Source organism: Vigna unguiculata, chromosome 3 (genome assembly GCF_037176805.1).
Source record: "Vigna unguiculata cultivar grain cowpea cultivar isolate G323 ecotype 2 chromosome 3, ASM3717680v1, whole genome shotgun sequence".
Taxonomy (NCBI): Eukaryota; Viridiplantae; Streptophyta; class Magnoliopsida; order Fabales; family Fabaceae; genus Vigna; species Vigna unguiculata.
In genome coordinates, this window is record NC_140794.1 from 59,544,119 (window position 1) to 59,566,299 (window position 22,181).

Consider the following 22,181-nt stretch of genomic DNA (forward strand, 5'->3'; position numbering starts at 1 on the left):
GGGTTGGCAATGTGGGCCGGCTTGATCCGTTTGGGTCCGATCCGCATAAGGCCCACACAACTTGGGCTGGTCCGTCCCGTCCCGCATACTTTATGCGGGCTGTAAACACTAGCCCATCTCGCATATTTCTTGGTCTGCGGGCTGTCCGCTTTTTTTTTTTTTTAATTTTTATGATAAAACTTTCAATGTTTAAAATTTAGAAAACTTTAAGAAGTTCACAAAATTAAGTAAAGACTTTGGGAAATTGGATGATAAATTGATAATTCAGCAATTTCATCATATTCATACTATGACATACACAATGTATTTTTTAAATTTTAGCACATTACAAAATACATAATACTTGTCTTTTTCAGTTATACAAGAATTTGAAACGTTAATGCAAAAGTTCATAAAAATAGTAATTAATATATACAAGTGCAATTTTTATTTTATTTTATGCAGGTTTGCGCGTCGACCCGACGAGCCAGGCTCTAATTGTCACCCCTAGTTAGGATTCTAAGTTTCCATCTTTTGATCCGTTCCCACCTGATCGGTATTCCATTCATTAGTCATTAATATTAATGTACATTTGAGAAGTAAATTTTGATATTGTGGTTAAAATTTTTTAATTACTTTAATAGAGAAATATCACTCAAATAAATACAGTGAATCTACACAATGAATAGAAAAATATTCATACGACAATAATTATTAGATATTTGGTTAAATAAGAATAGTAATGAAAAGAAAGAAAAATATTTTGAATGCTCTATAACTTAAGATTTTCATAGTACTTGGTTAGAATAACTATATGAAAAATGATCGTTCGACAATTTTCTCATACAATCTGAATTAACATTTTTTAAGTAATTTATCATTTTTTTATCTATATTTCAAAATCATTTAAAAAATGTCATAAGAGAAAATTATCAAATTTTCGTTATGAAAATATTATTATCCTAATTATATTTATGAAAATTTGAAAATAATGTTTTCAATAGTTAATACATTCACCACAAATAATTAAATACAAATATAATTTTTATTTTACAAATTAGTTCAATAAGTTAAATTATGATTAAAGTTAACTTTCATCATAGTCTATTATAATAAAATTTATTAGATTTATTGTATTACCTCTATCAATAAACTACAAATATATATATATATATATATGATCTCACACTTGAAATATCCTATATACTCAAAGTACCAAAGTACCAAATTATATAGATTTTACGTGGATTTGAAATAATAGTAAATTAGAAAAATATAAATATTTCAACTTATAGAATTTTTTTAAAGTTGAACTAGATTTAAAATACACGTAATTGACCTCAGTTTGGTGAAAGAAAGGTGAGAATAGAAATAGAATACTGAAGTGAATGAATGAGAGATTCTTGCTTATGTTGAGAAATATATACATGGGATTAAATCTTTTCTCGGTTAATGGTGCGATAATTGGTAGAAAAGCAGTTGAGCCTTTTTGGCGGTGATCAAATACAGTTTAGGGACTAGGATTGGATTGCTAAAACATAAGACTTATCCAAAACAATGCAACTTCAGAGAATTGATATTAAAATTATACATGTCTGAGTCAGACCAAAATGTTAAAACATTGTACGAGTACTAGGTAGAGTACATGCGTTAATTTGTAGATCGTTTAAAACATGGAACGGTGTAGCGGCAGAGAGATCGAAAAAACGATGATCTTTAGGAGTAGGCAACGAGTGGAGGACCACCATATCCAAACACAAGAACTCAAATTAGCGTAACGAAAACCGTAGTTTGATGTTGTGATTGGAAATATTGCAGAGTGTGGCGGGCGAAGAATAGTGAGTCACAGTTGAAGCGTTTAAATTAAAGGCATAGCCTTAATTATTATTCCAACTAATTTGGACAAAAGTGGAGGGTCAGCAACATATGCCTGCTATTTATTCAAGAGTTAACTGTTGGTGTTGCTGAATGAGGGTGACATCAGAGGGTAATGGCTAATTAAAATTAGAAAAATAATTTTTTAATTATTAAATTTTAAAAACTTTTTCAATTTTTTAATTAGTTTTTATTTTTTTATTTTTAATATTTTAAAATTATTTAAAAAATAATATCTTATATTATAAGAAAAAATTGTCATAGAGTAATAAGAGAAATTGATATCTGTGAAGAGGTTGAGATGCACATGGGACGGTGGGGGGCTCCTAATTTAGGTCTACCGGTACTTGTCCACATCTATCAAAAAATTTAAATTAAAAGCTCGCTACCTTATTTCTTTCTCTGCTTACGTGTCTGCATGAATAATAACAATAATGCAAACACAAGAAGATGAAGAAGAAGAACAAGAACAAGAAGGTGGAGAGAGAGAGGGGCCTGCTTGTTATGGACTTTTTCAAAAATCTGCGTGGAGCTTTCACGATCCATCAGATCGTGCAAGATACGCTATTTGATGCTTCTTCGTTTAATGGGTGTCACTGTCACGACCCACCAACTATGGGCTTCACCCCTATGTCGAAGGCCCAGTCGGTTGGAGCCAGGCCTCTTGGGCCCCACGCTACCCCTATTGTCTTCTCCTTCGCTCCCACCACCATCCCTTCTTGCACACACAAACACACGCGCACATCTTATCTCCACCTATTATTGCGTCTCTACTACTGTGCAATCAACTACTACCGTTAGTTTTTCGTTTTCCGCCATTAACAACATTCACACTTATTACTCTTCAATAACTTCATTTTGACTTTTCTTTAACTTATACTTTAAACTATTTTTATTTATTTATATATCATGAAAATTAATTGATGGCTCTAACTTTTTTTTTTTTATATTATCAAACTTTAACTGAATTTGGTTCAAATTAAAAGAAAACAAAAATCAATCCAAACAAGAACAAACTTGTTAAATTTAGATGAATTATGGGACGGAAAACTGATTAAATCTGCCGCAATGGAAAAAAAGAAGAAGAATCAGTTGAATTATATTTATGAATTTTTACGATATCATTTGTTTTTTTTTAATATATATTTTAAAGAAAAAAGAGCTACTAAAAAGGTTAAATGTAGCTAAAAAAGTGGTAAATGTAGAAAAATTAAATCCGCTTGGATGCAATATAGCCCAACCCACTAAGAAAACAATATAACTATGAATTAAGCCCAAGAAAGTATAATTTTAAATTATGAGATGTTATAATAGGTGTACGTTTTTCGTTTAATTTTCACATTTTCTTATATTTTTTAACTTTTTTTACAACAATACCCAAACAAAAATCGCATTTTTTTTGTTATATCAACATGTCAAATGAAAGTACATTTTGGTTGTGCACAGCGAATTCGTCCACCCTGTTTTTGTTTATGGAATTAGCATCTGTTGTGTTTCGATGGTCACAATTTTGTTCAAGATATTTTCTTAAAAAAAGAAAAAGTTGTGACCTTGAGGGAATGAAAATAAGGAAAAAAAAATGAGAAAAAGACAGAGATAGTGATGAAGCACAGTACGTGGCAACCTGTTCTCGTTCTTCTCTTCCATTCCCAATGAAAATTGACGTCGTTAATTTGCGACAATTCTTTGTCTGAAATTGGTAAGAAAAAGGTGTAATCAATCAGAAGAGAAGAGAAGAGAAAGATGGAGCTGTGGAACAGAGCCAGAAGCTTTGCGGAAGAAGCAGCGAAACGTTCGAATGATCTGTCCTTGGGAGCTTCCAAATTGAGCGACATCATTACAGAAACCACCAAAGAGATAGCGGCACAAGCTTCAAAGCACTTGCCGCAACCTTCGCTCACAACCGACGTCGATCTCCAGCGTTTTGGCATCACCGAAGAGTTGAGAGAGTTCGTCAGAGGGATCACCATCGCTACCTTTGAAGATTTCCCCCTTCAAGGTCTTTTCTTTTCCTTTTATTGTCTCTCTGGATTAACATTTGCTTCCTTATAGTGAGAAATGGAAATTAGACTACGTAGTGAATATAGTTTGCAATTTGTGTCATATTCTAAAGTGAAAACGGGGGCATTTTATTCTCTACCATTTTTTTTTTGTTATTTAAAACCTATTTTAAATGTTTTTTCATTCCAAAATTTCCGTCATTATCAAACACTAATAGTTCATTACAAATGCTACCTACCATGTTTGAATTCTGTATCACTCGGCACCTACTTTCCTTTATTTCACGGGAGGATCTTATCGCAGTTTTGGTTTCCATCCATTTTCAGATGATACGGAATTTTCTGATGTTCCTGCGGTTTCAAATGTCAGGCAGGATCTAACTGATTGGCAGGAAAAACATGCCAGTCTTGTTCTTTCTACCGTCAAGGTAGCATCTTCTGTGTTTCTGTGAATCAAAATGTTATCAAAGCTGTGCATGGCATGTCTGCTTTTATCAATGTTAATGCGCCGCGTGTTTTCACAATGCTTTCATTAAGTTTAAGAGAGGCACCCATTATCAATTTTTACTGGCATGCAAATAATGTTTGGCTTAGAAGTACTGATTACTTTTTATTTAAGGAGTTTAGTTTTAGACTCTTGGACATTTTTTTTTTCATCAATCATGTTAACTTGAAAACTTGACATGTTAGTATTCTACACCACCTCACAGAAGAAGAGCAGAAAGAGAAAACGAGAGGGGAAAGGAGACCCGAGAGAAAAGTGAATCTCATTAACAGAATTGAATGGTCTCAGTTGATTAGAATATGTACATACTATGCTATTAAAATACATCTTAAAGAAAGAAAAATTAGTTACAGCTTAACAGGCTAATCTTGAAGTCCACTAACAGAATTAGTTGTATATAAGATTCATATGGGATCAGTGGGATTTTCATCCTTATTGTCTAATAAGGCCCCAAAAGCCAGAGCATGTATGTGATACAAGTTGGACTTGGACAAGTTCTCACGAAAGAAACATGAATGTATAAGTTCTGTCAACATATCAACCACTTGAGCAGAGGAAGGAATGAGTAGAAAATGAATAAGACCTTCTTGAAGCTTTCTCGGAATAAAATGAGACTCAACTTCTATATGTTTTGTTCGACAAAAAAATAGTAGAAATCCCACTGTACAAATCATTACACAAATACTGTGACTATTGTAGGTCACACACAAGCAATTAAAGACTCTATACTCTGTCTCTAAACCTGGACATTGTAGCTGTCTTTTCAAATTTCCAGGGAAATAAAAATATTTCCCATGAATCACAAGGTTTGAAACATTTGAGTAATATGACAACAAAGCTGTCAACCTGTCATGTAATAAGTATCCCGTTCTAAAATGTCAACGATTTTTTCATTATCAGTATCTATACAAGTTTTATGGGTATTTCTAACCTTATTATGAATAAAATAGACCGTACAACCTACTTTCTTTCAATCGTCCTATTTCTGTCTTTTGACACATGATGGATACTCGAAGTCCTCAATTGTTAAAGATTGTGTAACCTCTCAGCTGTACCAATCACTCTCCTTGGCTGCATCTTAACAACGAAGTAGATGAAAGAATGGCAAAGTGTTAAGCAATTATGATTTGTGGTCAATTTTAGAATAGAAATCAAATTGCCCTTAAAAAGAGGTGCATATGAAACACTAGTTAAAGTGAATGAAGGAGGGATTTGAACCATAACATTTTGATTAATACTTACATCAACAAAATTGCAGGATTAATACTTTGTGATCTGAGGGTGTTTACATAGATCTCGCCCATTCATGATAACTTTCACTGTTAGTGGAGAATGAACCAATACCAGAGCAGGATTTTCATTTCTGTTATGGTAATAAGGATGAGGTGATTTAAATTTCCATGTGCAATCATTATGCAATTATAGGCTCAAAAGAAATTTCAAAGGAGAATAGTCAATGATAAAAATTATTTGAGATCCCATATCAACTAGAGATATAATAAAATTGTAATATATAAGTTGATGCATATTTCATCTTACAAGTCATTTTTGTATGGTTGAATTAGGTTTAAATCCCTTTTAAAGAAAATAAAAGATTCTATCCTAATAAGGTTTGTTGAAGTTTATTGTGCCTTTTGCTACCATATTGTATTCTACACCACATCTCAGAAGAGAAATTAGGAAAGTTGAGTATGACAGTCCGGATAGATATTGGATAAGTAATAATTTACATCTAAATCTTTTGTAGGAATTACTAAATAATGTTCTTCTTTTCTGCTTTAACTTTATTTGCTTAGCTACAATGAGTTATTGGTGACATAAAAAAGTTATGCAGCCATTGGAATGGGAAGTGCCTAATACTTGTCCAGAAAATTACTCAACCAGGATACTTCGTAAATTGAACTGATGTTTTCGGTAAAATAATATCATGGAGTAATGACCGAATCTAAAACACATAATAGAGTGTGTGAGATTCAAATACTGCATAATTTGTGCATCTGAATTAGAGTTGACCATTGTGTTCTAGGAGTTTTTGTTTGTGTACGTGAGGAAGAGAGAAGAAGTGGCGGGGATAGAGCAATGGTGTAAGAGTTAAAAACCCTGAATTGCAGCATGGTGAGTTATGGTTGTCCTTTTTCATCCTCCTGCAACTGTGAGCTTGTCGGATGCACTCATGATGGTTGGTGATATACTGCATGCTAAATCATAAGATGCTCGGTATTTTTGTCTCCAAGTTTGTTGAAGCAAATCATTGTGTCAAAGACATTGCATGTTTTTATGCTAATCTCGCATGAATAAAGTAAAATTTTTGACCTAGGTGTATAGGGTGGCTTGTGTATACATATTCTATTGTCAATTAAATTTTTTCGTGCAATCACATATTTGAAACATAATGCACTCCCCACTATTCAGTTGATTCTTTGTTACAGGAGATTTCTCGATTGAGGTATGATCTGTGTCCACGAGTCATGAAAGAGAGGAAGTTTTGGAGAATATATTTTTTACTTGTGAATAATCATACTGCACCGTATGTAACTTTTCTTGTTGCTTAAGTATTTTGGTTTCACATTGAATGTTGTTTTTGAGTTTCATCTGACTTGACTCAATTTAATAGAGGACTGCTTGATATATATATATATATATATATATATATATATATATATATATATATATATATATATATATATATATAATATGCTGTTTTCAATTGTAAATACCTAAATATCATATTCTAGGCATAGGAATGTGTAAATTTTCCCGTAGTTCCGAAAGTACGAAACACTCATCCTGGAGGTATAAAAATAACATTCGCAGAAAAAGAAATTGAAGGAACTTCTGCTATAACAATATGAATATGTGAAGTTTTCAGACAACAGAATGTGGTTGAATTTCTTAAAATAACAAGTGTTTGGTACAGTATAATAACAAAATGTAATTGGATGTGCATAAATTATTACTAACAATAATTTTAGCAGATTATTGGAACACCTAAGAAATCAATATACTTGTGGAAAATTGTCGTGCTGCTTATGCTAGCCCATTTGTCATATGAAATGCATCTTGCAATTAACTCATTCAACTGATCATAACTTGGGTTATATTATTATAGTTATGCTGTTTTGTAACATTTAGTAAACTTCTGTCTTGTGATTTCTGTCAGCTATGAGAATAAGTACATGGAAGATGAAAAACTAAAATCTTCTGAACAAGGAAACGATCGCATAGTCACGATGAAACCATTAAATGCTGAATTGATCTGTAATCAAGAGGCGCAGGAAATGCAAAAAAAGGACAAATTATCAAATTCATCAACTGAGCAAGACTTGGATGTATTTCTTCTGGGGGAAGGAAACAGCGATGACGACGAGCCCGGTACACCTTCTTACTTTAATCTATCAAAAATTGTTATTTGTTTCTGAAAAATGGTGTATGAGTTTGGTACATTTCCATTTATAAACTATATAAACACATTTAAAGTCCCAGAGTAATTTAAAGGATATAAACCGTATAGGAAAATGGATATAGTTATGTCAAGCCAAACAATTTATTTTTTGGATAATTGAGGTCTTCTGATTATGCTACGTAATTTGGAAGTTTTTGAGAGAATGAGATGGACTGGAAGGGACAAAATCGTGTAATTTTGTATTGCTCGTGTTTGGATGATTTATGAGAGAAGAAAGGGCAAGGTAAAAAATGTTCCTAATATTAACTTTAAAAAATTTCGATATGACACATTTTTATTCAAACAACTAAAGTTATTCAAATAGTAAATTGCAAGTTCTTAAGATAACTGCAAAGCTCCTTACCCTCATTGTACACTAGTTTGAAGCTCATCAAAGCAAGTAATCTAGATGTAACTTTCGTCATGTTTTTCCTATTTGTTAGCCTATACCACTGTGTTCTCCGGAGTTGGATTTATATCCAATGACAGTGTTAGATTATTGTTTTGGGTATTTGAGTTAGAGTATAGAATAATATGTGCTCTGGGTGAATTTAAACTTTGGTGACTTTACATTTGCCTACAATCTCTCTGGTCTTTCAGATGATGACAATGGAAGATACAATGATGATTTGGACAAACTGATGGATAATTCGGTAAGCGTGATATAATCTGTACTCGTTAAAACTTCTGTGTATATATATCTTCTTTATTCCTTGAGTGAAAGTGTTATCTATAACATGAACTTAAAAAAGAAATAATTTTCTTTATTATCCTACAAAATGTCTAGGCTTCACAAAAGAACTAGAATTTGAAATGTTTTGGGAGTTAAATTAAGAATTTAAATGTTTCTTCTGTTTGCTTATGTTCCTTTATGAAGGGAGTGTTTGGTTCAGCGTTGGAGAATTGATTTCAGCTAAATCAATTTTTCAATGTAAAAGTAAAAATTAGTTGTTTCTCATTTAACGTGATTTTTTTATCCTCTAACTGATTTTAGAAACCAAACACGAACTAATTCTACTTAGAAAATCAATTATAATCAATTCTGCATTAATTTGGCCTATAACCAAACACGTACGAAGAAATAGAAACATTTTTATTTTCACATTTACAAATTGGCCCCTCGCTATTTTCTGACATGATTTTTGGATAATAGAAGATATATTTGGTCATTGGAACTTGAGTTTGGTCTGAAATTTGATTAAATCATTCATTGAAGTTGGCGACACTTATGAATGTACAGGATGATGAGAAAGGGAAATGACAGATGTTGGATGAAATTATTGGCTGATAAGTTCTGTGATGCTTACGTTTATTGTTTCAACCTTTATTCAAGTGTTAATAGTAGTTTAGTTTCCCCTGAATGTTAGGTTTGTGATAATAAAACTTATGATTATACAGCTTTGTTGTTATTTAAACGTTTTTTTCTCTTTGCGTGTAAAAGTACTCATTAAATGTTCTGAAAGGAAAACGAAAAAATCATACTTATATTAATTGTAGATTCTTTTGTATGGAGAGTTAAGAGCCTTCTCTGGGTCAATAATGTTGAGTAGTAGCGATTTGAAAAAATGTGTAGCTTCAAAAAATAGAACCACTAATATTATGTTTACCTTTTACTATTTTTCTTTTAACATATCTAATCTTTTAGGTTAGATCTGAGTTCACCTCATCTCTTGCTCAATCACTGCTTCCAAAAACTGAAACCTTACTCATCTCATCTGTAACTGTAATACACATTCAACACAAAACAAATCCTAAAGCCTTTTTTTAAATATTATTAATTATTTTTGCTGTTTATGTTTTTTGCTCACTATTTTATTTATTTATTTATTGTATATTTACGGAAATAATCTTAATTTTGAAAATAATACTTTTTTCCTTCGGTATATTAACATGTTATTTTCTAGTTTTCAATTCGTAATTAAATATTAGTAGTATTTAATATACATTTACTGAGGTTAAAATCTTAGTTTTAGGATAAAATTCTTTACACCATACTTTCTTCATTTTATATATTAATTATCAATAGTAGTTTATTGATTTTAAAATTTTTACGCTTGCTAATTTTTATTTATTTAATGTATAAATTAATATTATTTATTTAGTGATATTTATAAAAAGTAATCTTAACTTACATTACGATGTTATGTTTCTGTTTTTGGATTATTAATTAATTTCCAACATTTTATTATTGTTTAAATTTTTATGTTAATTAATTAATTTGTTTAATGTAAACTTCCACAAGTAATAATTTGTTAAGGAAAAGCTTTTGCTCCATACTTTTTTTATAAATAAAGTTTCGTTGCCTTAGTTGTAGCGAAAGTATATACATATTTTTTCTACCATGTACTAATTTTTTATATTTTAAACGAGTTAAGTAAAAGAAAAACTAAAATATCTATCATTAAAAATTAATTTATGATTTTAAATTTTAAACTAAGTTCAATTCAAAATTTTAATTTTTCACTTTTTCACATTAAATGTTAATTATTTACTTTTTAGTAGAAGTAACCTCAACTTCGCGGGAAAATTGTCCATACATATCATAGTTTGTATTTTCATGTTTTGAAAGGCTTTAACAAAAAGAAAAAGAGAAATCTATAATTAAAATTCAAAATTATGTTTTACAATTTTGTTTTATTTTTTGTTCATGATAAATTTTAATTATTAAGTTTTTAATATTTTATTTTATTTTTCAATTATTAATTACTTTGCGTGTTTGTGTGTGTGTTAAGTTAATAAACAACCCAAACCGTAGGAGAAAAAAAATAAAGGTAGTAAAGAAAAAAAAAAGATAAATATGTGAGCAATAGAGTTAAAATAAATATTGTTTAGTTGAAGAAAAGACAGAAGAGAAATGGAATGGAAATATAACTTTAAAATTAGTTGGTTCAAAAAATACACTATTGTTATTTATTATATTATAAACTATAACATAAACATACACACACACACTATAATATTATAACTATATTATTATGAAGCATGAATAATGGAACAGTGAAGTGAGAAAGGATATTTCAAAATGAGTAATCTAAAATTACTTTTGTGGTTTTTACATTCTAAATTATATGTCAGATTGCACATGAAACTATTAAGAAGATGAACTAAGAAACATCTGAAAAGACAAACACATTATTTTTTAGGAGCTAAACTGTGTTGGACTGTGATATTGGGTCCCATATAGTCAACCTAAACACAACAAAGTCAACATTTTGGCCCAAAAAGACAACCTAATATACAGTTTCAATATGATCTGCACATTTCCCAATAAGTGATATATTTGTAGTCAGAAACAGTTACGAGTTCCAATGAGACATCACCACAGGATTAAAAACCATGGTCTCCCACAAACACATGGCTTCAGCTTTCTAAATAAAGATTCAACTATTGAGAATCTTATAGAGGGGTTTTTTGTTTGTTCAGTTAAATCAGTTTTTATTGATTTGAAAATATCAAGAAACTTCAACTTTTTTTAGTAAATTTTTGTGTTTTTGTTTCGATTTCTGATTGAAATGATAAAGAATTAAAACTGTAAGTGTGAATTACATTTAATAAAAATAAGAAAATAAAGTAATATATGAGAAAAAAATTCACAAATATTAACATATTATCTTACATAGACACTTATATTGACGTTGAATTTCTCTAATTTATTGTTAAACAAAATTCCAACAAGTGTCCTCTTAACACTATAGCTTCTTTACATAAGCTCCACATATTTAACAACTCGGTTATTTTTTTTAAGATATAGAACAAATTTACATTACCAATTTTCAATTTCCTAAAGATAATAATCATGAGTGTGTTTTCTTAAGATATTCTTTGCCTCTCATGAAGTATACAAAATGAATAATGTATTTAATATTTTTAAAATTTTATAGAAAATTCAACCATTATAATGTGTTTCACTTTACATATAACACTATATACGTATATTTATTTGCCTGATGACATTAACTTAAAGGAATATATACTAATTTGTATAGATTTTTATAATAGTTAAAATGAGGAAACATAATCAAATTAACAATTGAAAGTTGCGAATTGAGGTGTCGGCATAATGCGGATTGGTGAATAGTAGTGCGTTGTATTCCACTGTGAAACACTTCACCATTCATTCAACATATTCAATTCCTCATTTCTTCACACCATCAAAGTGGCAAACACACAATTTCAAACCACCTTTTTCTCAAACCCTAATCCTCCCTCACGCCCAAATCAGGACTTATATTCAATTAAAATGAGAAAAACTTGCAGACAACAGATTATGGCAAATCTTCATTGAGTGTAATGAAGGATTTTTTTTGTGAAATCAAAGAGAGTCTGAATTGATGTCAATTAAAGGTAAATTGTTATAGGATGGATTCCAAGAACATGATGAGAAACTTATCCAGTTGTTGTATTTTAATATAGGTTGAACTATCCAAAAAAATATTACCGGTGAAAATTGATCTTCTGAACTTTATTTTGATACTAATTGATAGAATGAACACTTATTACTATTTCAAAAATTACAAATATTAGTCACAATAAAACTCTTATTACTTAAAAAGAGGATGAGTTTCACTAGAAAGATACAACACATAATAATTTTAACATAATACAACATCAATAAGACCTAAGTCCAATCACATAAGGTATTGACATCACTCTCGACTCAAAACCTTAAAGTAATAAGTTTATGGATTTTTATTCTTATATAGTGCTCAACTCTCTCATTTCTAACCAATATGAAACTTAAACTCATACTTGGATCCTAACAAAACATAATAATTTTAATAATTTTAATGTTACGATTGTAATTCTATCTATTTTACTTTTATCATGAGATAACCGAGGTCACCTGCAACACAAGTGTCCAATTGAATAAATTATCTGAAAACCTTAATATGTCACTAATGCTGCTAATGGTAACACTAACTCAGGGACTTCATAACTACCAAATTATTATTCGCCTTTGATAACACGTGCTTATATTAATGCATGTTGCTTTGATCGATCTTCAACGTTTGTCTCAATTAACAACCGTTAACACGAGCCATTATCAACTAGATAATAATTAATTAAACGGAGACAGTGAGTTGTTATTTTCAAAAGCGACTAATTGTTGACTTTTGAATGGGCCCAAATCCTAATAAACTCTCTCTTAAATTTTAAATTATTAATAATGAAATTTTGTCTTTCTTTTATTTTGTTTTTGTTAAAGTTGGGTATGCAGATCAATTCACCTATTAAATAGTTTAATAGGAATAAGAATGTGTTTACATAGGGATTTTGTTGATATTTTTTTTATTGTAAATAAATATTTTGGTTTAAAAGAACTATTAAATAAACACAGTTATATTTAAAAAGTAAAATTGATAAGATAATTATTTTAGTATAAAAAATGTTATTTATTGAAAGATAAAATTAAAGATATATATATATATATATATATATATATATATATATATATATATATATATATGATAAATTAATATCCCCTTAATAACTTTTTAAAAAGAGGATATGAAAGATAACAAAACAGTAATAAATTATTTATGTAATTTTACACAAAATTCAACAAATTGATCATCCTAATTATATTTAAATTTGAGTTATGTTTTCGTTATTTATGATATTTTTGAATGAGTCAGTTTAAGAGATTAATTTATTTATTTAGAAAACTTGAAATACTTAAAGAAAATGAAAAGTTTGGATGAGAATATTAAAAAAAATTGAATGATAATTTTTAAGAAGATATTTTAAATGACAAAAAGTAATAGAATTTAAAATTTTCTAATTAAAAGGAAATTAATATTTTTCAAACTGTGAAATTGTTCACTGGTTAGGACAAAAAAATCCATAGGTCCAAAAGGTTAATTTATATCAACTTTTAATCTGAGTTGGAAACTGGAATGAGTCAGATCAATCAAAACTTAAAAATTAGTAGGTTCAGGTCAAAAATTCAAATGAGTCAACCTAAGTCAAAGAATTCACTTATGCTAACAATTTTTATTTTTTTAAACCATAAAAAAGTTATTTATACTTTTTTAAAACAAAAAACCATTGTTAAAAACATTTTAGCTATCAACTTGTCAACTTAATCTTCTTCGCCTCGAAAGTAAGAGTGATGGAAAGAACTACACACTAAACATTAAAGAAAAAAAAAGATAAAATTAGAAGTAAAATTTATCCTGTGAATTTTGAAAATATTAACCAGAATTGCGGTTGAAATCGTTTGAATAGTTGCCTTCTTTTAGTTTTCTAATTTTGATTCCTTTAACTGAACTCTAGTTGGGTATATTATAGCATCCAAACATTGTAAATATATAATAGGCTTTCGATGTAGTTTATACGATTTCATAAGAATTGAGTAGAGCAGCACCAATACCACCAAGACGAAATGTCAAACAATATGCAACAAATAAAGGAGTCAGAGTTTACAAACTTTACATGAATAGAAGCTGTGGTTAAAAAATAGCTTCTCAATTAGTATGGAAGCCTTTTATATTTATATGATTTAGAAACTAAATTGATTCATATTATTTTGTTGGGGTGAGCCTAACCATCCCAACAAATTAAGAGGACACTGAATGTACAGTCGATCTCACCCTCGCAGGATAGCAGGCCAGCACAAGACATAAATACCCCTTCCAAAAATTAATTTTAAAAAGTTACCTCAAATAATTAATAATTAATGAAAATTATAATAAGGAAAGAATGAATATAACGGTCCAATTAATTTCTGCAGATCTTTAGCTTCTTAATTGCTTGGTCAGACTTCCCAGAGCTAGCAACTCTAGAGCGCATCATCTTTTGGTTGTTAGAAGGTACTTCACCATCCTAGGGGAACATCATCCACAAATTAGATAATGTGAAATTTTAATTTAATGCTACAACCTAGCTTATGTTCAAAACAAAGACCCGGAAAATAAGTAATTAGAGTGTCAATATACCTTAGCACCACACACTGACACGGGTACAGTTGGTCTCATGTTTGCTTGTTTGCCAAGTTCAATTTGCACTGAGATGCTAGCCTGTGACAGATCCACCCCTGAACTTTGCAGTGCATGTGTAAGCGTATGCAGCAACCTGTTCAAGTGTAATACATTTATCTTAGTCTATTATAATCTTGAGAAAATTATTTGGACTAGTTTCTAATGTTGCACAGCTAATTGTTTGAATGGAACAGAGCAGTACTATGTACCATCATTGCATGAGACAATTGATCTAATATAAAGAGATACAAAGGATAATTTGTAAAGTATGAACTGAAATCAAATCATGGACTTCTTCTACAATTACACAGCATCATGAATTGCCAATCCTGATCAGAGAAAAAAGTGAATTTAGTTTAAATTAAGGTTGCATAGCATAATCCAATGACTCCTCGGCATTATGTCAGGGTCAAGACAAGTATGATACAGCATTAATAGGTTATTGCCAAAAAGTATATCTCCATAACATGTGCCACATCTGCATTCCCTTTACATGAATGCTTACTAGAGAATAGATCCATTTTTTTATGTCCAACAGACCAACGTAATTTCAAAATGGTATAGCAATTTCAAAACTGTTTTTTATTATACACAAAAAAAATAAAAATACTATAAATACTCACCCTTTTGAGTACACACTTGATATGCTAATTGCACCACCTTCAATAGCGAGCTCTTTCTCTTTCAGCTTTTCACTGGTAGCCGCCATGGTCTGACACTCCACTGAAGATTGATATTTGTTCTCGGCATCAGAAGCCGGTATATGTGCGAGCTGAGACACTACTCCACCTGGACCGCCCATGTTGGCTGGAGGGAAGAAATTTAGCTGTGAAGAAATAGGAATTGGAAAAGCCTTGTTCATTATTCCGGCCTGATGGTCCATTGTCTTGGAGGTAGTTGCTGTACTCAAGCCAGATTCTACATTCTGGGTACTTCCTGGAATTGTTGGGGAGATGCTAATATTTTTCTCCTCATTCTTTGAAGAAAAAAGCAGTGCTGGAGATGGACTTCCATTATCAGTGCCACGATGTTGAAAGTTTTCTGCTGGCTTGTCATTATTTCTCTGCTATAAAATAAAAATAAAAATAGAAAAATAAGTTTTTGGATGGTTCGCAATCCTTATTATATTTCTAAATTCAAATCCGTTGCAACAGGCTATTGATATTAATGAACGAACCCAACAAACATATGCGATTTAAATGATAAGAAATGGTAAATATCTCATAGAAAGATAATGTTTTATTCATTTAAATCCTGCGCAGCTTATGATAGGTATATATGGTATTTACCCATGGCATCAATTTTTCTTGCTCGTTACTCCACCCTTGAAATGAACCTTCATACTTGTGCACCTTCTCTTGTAAAAAATGAATATACTCAATGACCTAAAAATATTTCAGATTTAGCACTAACCAGAAATATTGAAAACTTATATAAGATAAAAACTGTCGTCTCATATGAATGTACCTCTAATAAAAAAGATGCTTTGTCCCTCTTTTGGTCACTGTGTGGAATAAGCTCTCTTAGCATTTGGAATCTACATGATTAATTCAAATGTTCTGTCAGAAGACTATGAACACCGTAAGGAAATCTGCTTTTTAACTATGTTAGTTTATGTTCAGTTCATAACTAATAAAGTAAAAAGGAGAGTTCCTTTAAGCCTGCATTGATAGGGAACACATGCCTGTCATTAATTTTGCTCCTTCTCCGTTGTTCTGTTGCAGAGTGTTTTGATCTTGGTGTGTTTGGCTTCTGATCGGTACTCTTACCATCCACTTTTACCCTCAGCTCTGTCGTAAATAATCACATAAATTAACTTGGTCAAAATTTTTTTAACAAATGACCTTGAGGACAAATACTCAATAACCTGGATCAATTTCCTTTTCAGCCAGGCCGAAACGATGTAATGACATAAATAAGAATTACAAAGTGGTTGTTGTGCACAAAAGTTTCTCCTTACTCCCTCTTTACATTAAATTAAATACAAAAGCACGACACAGGAAGAATAATCATAAAAAAGTAAAAGATATAGTTGATGCTAAGCATCACAAACTTCGACTTGTTTTGGCTCGAGATTCCTCTCTAAAGTCTTCCAAATTCTACTTGAATAAAGAGAAGTGTAATTGTACAATGCTTTATTTATAAGAAACTTCTTCTAACACATTTTCTATTATTAGCTATAATTTATTAAATGCTATAAAAAATATAAGTGAACACTCATTAAATAAAGAATGAGACTCACACCAATTTATGTTTTCTCATATTTTTATGCAACACAGAAAGAGGTAAAGAAGATAAAAAATGTGAGATAAAATTATATATATATATATATATATATATATATATATATATATATATATATTGAAAAATATGCTATTAAAAAAATATCATTAAAATGATAAAAAAATAATACGTTTTTAAAAGTAGAGAATAATAAAAACTGTTCGATTGGCTACTTATCCATTCATAATGATAAATTTAAAATTTATTAATTTCTGAAATTTAAAAAAAAAATGCCCCATTTGTTTGGAAAACCCAAATATCTAGTTATAACTTTACAGCTAAAAGAAGAAATTTAACATGAAAATTATTTAGCCACCTGAGCATATTATTGCATGAAATAGGTACTGTCAATGGGTATGGTGCACCTTTCTCAAGAATGGAAAGTTAAAAGTTACCTCTTTGGTTATTGGAAGGTTCTTTCTTGAGAAAAAATGTTTCTTCGTTCTCCAGCACTTCATCCTGGGCACTATCCCTTGCGGACTTCATCATTTCCATAAAACTCTGGTTCTTCTGCCCAGTTGTCCTGTTCATTCAATTCCACAAATACAACAAACATTAATAAAATTAAGAAGACAAAAAAAAGGAGTATAAATATGGAAGTGGTGGCAGAGACAGAGAGACTGACTGAGATGAAGAGCGAGAGCTGAAGCTATCGTGACGATTGGTACAAAACGACTGTGAGGTCCGCTCCGTTGATGTCCACTGCCCTAGCTTTGTCGCCGCACACTCTGTCATATAATAAAACCGTTAGCCATACCAATTATAGACAAACTAGATCTATGTATATATACTGCAATTCATATTTGACACTATCATTACTTCTACTGTTTTCTTATGCCGAATACCGATAGACAAGCACCGAATATGGTCTAACTAGTCCACAACGCTGCTTCAGTCTATCTATGACATTACATGTAGATCTTAAATGAATCAACATGTCAGATCATGTTATTACACCCTTAAAAAGAATCGAAAAATATAATATTACTCTCATTTTTTATTTTTATCTGATTTGTTGTGGACTATTAATTTTTTTTTAATTAATAATCGACACTGAATTATGTTAAAAAAAATAAAATAAAAGATGATAGTAAAAAAAATAAAAATTATAATATTATATTTTCAAAAAATTGTTAAATGAATCAACGGACACATTATTTATAGGTTGATTTCTTTTATTTTTGATTTTTGATTTTTTTTTCTCCTTATTAATCCTATAAAAAAATTTGAACAAATATTTTTCATAAATTCTTTCAAATTATACAAACATAATTTCATATCGAAGATATATGACTTTCTCCATCTACTGGTTAAATTTCTCAGCAACTATATTAAGATTATTTTATTTGCCACTGTGAACACAAGGGTGAGAAATTCACAATATGAACCAACAACCAAAATTGACAATTCTATTAGTTGACATAATCAGTTTATTTCTTTGGCCCGGTGACTCAATTTTTATAAAATAATGGAACAAATTTATAAAAGGAACAACACCTTTATTATTATTTGTGGAGAATAATTAGATGAATCATCAAATACATTACAAGAAATAAAATAAAGATATCTTACAACAATGACGTGAGAATACATAAAAACACACACGATTTAGATCATTTTAAGAAATAATAGAAAATGTAGCTTGTATTTCATGAATTTTTTTAATTACATAAAAATAAAAAGTTAAAAGTGCATTGGTTATTTACAAATTTAAATTAAATTCAAAAATATAAATTAAATAATTATATATATATATATATATATATATATATATATATTAAATGGAACGAAATTAGGGATGTAACATGTTTCAAATTTAAAAATAAATAAATAAATAACCAACTCGTTGTTCCTTAGATACGTAAGGCTGGGTTGATTTAGATCTTAAAAAAATGAAAATTTAATATAATTTACAAGTGCGTAAAAAATTCAAACTGGTTCATAACATTATATCTTTAAAACAAAATAATCTCTAATTTATTGTCAAATTAGTCAATACAACATATATTAATAGCAAAATAATCCTATAAGACTTATCAATAACATTATAATAGATGAAATAGTCTATGGTTTACTGTTAAGTCATTGAATAAAAACATATTTTAATAGTAAAATAGTCCTATAAAACTTAATAATAGGACATAATTTCAGGAAATTTTATCAGATAAATATTTTCTTCTCTCAATAATAAAATTAGAAGTGTCTTGGACCAGTTCATTTAATTAAATCAGAAATTACTAAAATCAAACCTCATCAATTTATCTACGGAGGATATCTCCAGATTTAAACCTTAACAAAATCCAATTTAAGATTCATTAAAAATGTATTTATCCAAAAAAGAAAATTATACATAACTCGATAAAATGTGTCAACTTTTAGAATAAAATGAAATTGAATTTAAGAGATGATATTTAGAATGAATAAAAAAAATTAAAGTAAAGGTAATTATTTAAAGCCGATAGGTAATAATGATGAAATTCATTTTTTAAATAATTGTAAAATGAGGGTTCTGATTTACTATGGAATGATAGATTTTAACAAGCAAACTATGTTTAAAACTGGAATTTTCAGCAAGTGGGTAGAGTATATCTTTTCAGACCAAGCATGTCAATTTGAAATTAAATTAAATATGAACTCTTTATTATGTAAAATTACGAATTTTGTTTTGGATTTTTAACAAAATTTTGTAACTTTTTTTGTTTCAAATATTTTTTTTTCCTCTATATTTGTGTAGATAAAGTTTTAATTAATGACATGAAATAGTTCAGATAAGGATTTAGACACTAAAATAAAATTAAAAAATATTAGAATAAAAATTTAAAGATAAAAAATAAAATTCAGTAACTTCTCGAAAAAATAATACATAATTTAGTCTTATGAAATGATTAAATTATAAGATATCTATAAATTCGATTTCGTGGTGCGGAAAATAGGAAAATAATTGCGATTGCTTGATCTTGTTTTAATTTAGGTCTATAAAGGTTGTAGGAAAATCCATGAAAAAAATGTAGGAAATTGGTGGGACAAAATATTTAAGAAACATTTATTCATTAAATTACCACTATACGAACTTTATCTATGAAATTTATTGAGATAGGATGAAAAGTATATTTATATTAACAAATAAAGAAATATTAATAATCAATAATAATAAATTAAAAAGAGCTTGCAAATGTCATTTATTTATTTATTTTATAAATTAAAATAAATTGAATGAAGTTTTTCCTAGATAGAGAGAGAAAAAAAAAGATGGAGAGAGAGAAAAAATTTATGGTTTACCTCCAGTAGAGGGTCTGTCGCCCGAATTATTCTCCTTTCCTGTTTTGCCCCTCTTCCCCGATGAGTCTTCCCACAAAGTGAAACCGCTCGAAGTAGTATACGAACTGCAGTTGGAGTTCTCATCGTTCCTGTCCGTACTAGTTGTTTGACGCACAAAAAGAGACGTCTCCGCCTTCGGAAGCCTTTGATTATTATTGTTATTGTTATTATTAACATATGAAATGTGGTTAATGCTGTAAGTCCCAATTCCTCCAGGTAAGAGGTGCTCAACTGAAGGTCCTGCTTTCTCAACCACCCATGATATTTCATCTGTGGCTTCTTCCTTCGCACTCCCCTTCGTCTCTAGCCGCTCTAGTGGCTGCAGGAAATCATGAGTCTTCAGACAACTCCCTGTATGTTGACAGGTAAAAAAACGCCAATAAGATCGATGCAAGTCAACGGAACACAAACCTATAATTCATTCGTTTCTCGCAACTTCTCAGCACACTAATCTTATTACAAACGGTTCTCACACAGGAGCAGAATAACGCAACAGAACTCTCGTTCCTCCTTAACAACAAAATTGAGTTTCAATATATCTCACTCAACCGGTACAAAATTCTGATGAAACTAGGGACTACAGAGATCAAAACTGGAAATGAAAGGAAACGAAATTCACAACAACAGTCCGTGCAATGAATTAAGTAATTAAAAATAGAGAAAGAAGTAATTAATGGCGCAACCTCCGTTGGCAGTCATGACGGTGGCGGCGGCGAGGAAATCTCGAAAAATCGGCAGCGTTTGGCGGACGGAGATCTAGATCGACGGCGGTGGTGGTTGGGCGTGAAAGGATCTGAATTGGTGTAGGAGACGCGGGGAGGTGAGAGGAGCAACTAAAGAACAAAGTGAAGGGAAGGAGTAGAGGAAGATGAAGGGAGAAGAGAAGAGAAAGAGAAGCAGGAACATGCAGTGAGGGTGAAGGGGAAAGAGAAGAGAAGAGATGAGAGAGAGAGAGAGAGAGAGAGAGAGAGAGAGAGAGAAGGGTATGTATGTATCGTGGAATGTGAGTGTTTGGGTTGGAGAAAGAAAGAAGGGAGAGAAATACTTACATAGACATCTCCCCAATACGTAAGCATTACACAGCACCACTCCGTTAATTACAACGCATCAAACTCACACGTGTAACACAACAATAAACACCTACCTTCCTTTCATAACCCTCACACACCGTCATAAATACATTACTTCTGCTTTAGTTCACTCCTTCTCACACTTAATCAACACCATTAAACCTTTTCCATCTTAAATCGGATAATCCCTACTGCCACCACTCTCAGGAATGTTTGGATTTATTACTACAATCAAAATACTCTTTCAGTTATTTTTATAAAAAAAAAAAGAAAAATGTGACAGGTGATTAAATACCAAAACGACAGTGGTTTTTTGAGTTTTGTGTGTGAGCGTTGAGGAATGTTAAAAGAAAAGGTCACGTGAAACGGAGCGTTGACACGGGAACAGAAGGTGGTTGACGTGGTTAAATGAAATTAAGAAAGTGTTAAATACAGGCCTGTGGTGATGATTAGTGCACGGATCCCTAGCAATATTATCTGCCTCAGTTACTAATTAAACCCCCTCTATTTTTTAAAGAAACTGGAAATGGATTTACATTTCCCCTGTTTCGTTTTTATCCAAAAAAGATGAAAAAGAAAAGAATGAAGACAGAGAAAAGGAACAGAAGATGTTGGTGGTGAGGGAGGAAATGTCACGTGCCGCACCACCTCACCTCCACTCTTCATATCCCCTGCTCTATCATGGATCTTTTTGGCTGTGCCGTCAAACGCGCCATTTATTTATTTATT

General features: G+C 30.5%; 2 protein-coding genes across 4 annotated transcripts; one reads left to right on the forward strand and one right to left on the reverse strand.

Moving 5' to 3' along the window:
• Positions 1 to 3,287: 3,287 nt before the first annotated feature.
• On the forward strand, positions 3,288 to 9,297 carry LOC114178998 (uncharacterized). Of its 2 annotated transcripts, none has more exons than XM_028065174.2 (6): positions 3,288 to 3,853; positions 4,182 to 4,282; positions 6,789 to 6,886; positions 7,520 to 7,731; positions 8,402 to 8,454; positions 9,018 to 9,297. In XM_028065174.2, the coding sequence occupies exons 1-6, from the start codon at positions 3,598 to 3,600 to the stop codon at positions 9,060 to 9,062; spliced, it is 765 nt and encodes a 254-aa protein (XP_027920975.1). In that variant the 5' UTR covers positions 3,288 to 3,597; the 3' UTR covers positions 9,063 to 9,297. The 2 variants fall into 2 exon arrangements, with proteins under 2 accessions (XP_027920975.1, XP_027920976.1); XM_028065175.2 differs by having other exon boundaries at positions 3,295 to 3,853; positions 9,042 to 9,297.
• A 4,887-nt stretch (positions 9,298 to 14,184) lies between these two features.
• On the reverse strand, positions 14,185 to 21,387 carry BIM1 (basic helix-loop-helix (bHLH) DNA-binding superfamily protein). 2 transcript variants are annotated; one of them, XM_028064677.2, is made up of 10 exons: positions 21,066 to 21,387; positions 20,344 to 20,733; positions 17,690 to 17,792; positions 17,460 to 17,587; positions 16,466 to 16,571; positions 16,249 to 16,318; positions 16,071 to 16,166; positions 15,405 to 15,844; positions 14,740 to 14,875; positions 14,185 to 14,626 (listed from the first exon to the last, which is right to left on the reverse strand). In XM_028064677.2, exons 1-10 carry the CDS (start codon positions 21,079 to 21,081, stop codon positions 14,522 to 14,524), a joined length of 1,590 nt encoding a protein of 529 aa, XP_027920478.1. In that variant the 5' UTR covers positions 21,082 to 21,387; the 3' UTR covers positions 14,185 to 14,521. The 2 variants fall into 2 exon arrangements, with proteins under 2 accessions (XP_027920478.1, XP_027920477.1); XM_028064676.2 differs by having other exon boundaries at positions 15,405 to 15,847.
• Positions 21,388 to 22,181: the final 794 nt, after the last annotated feature.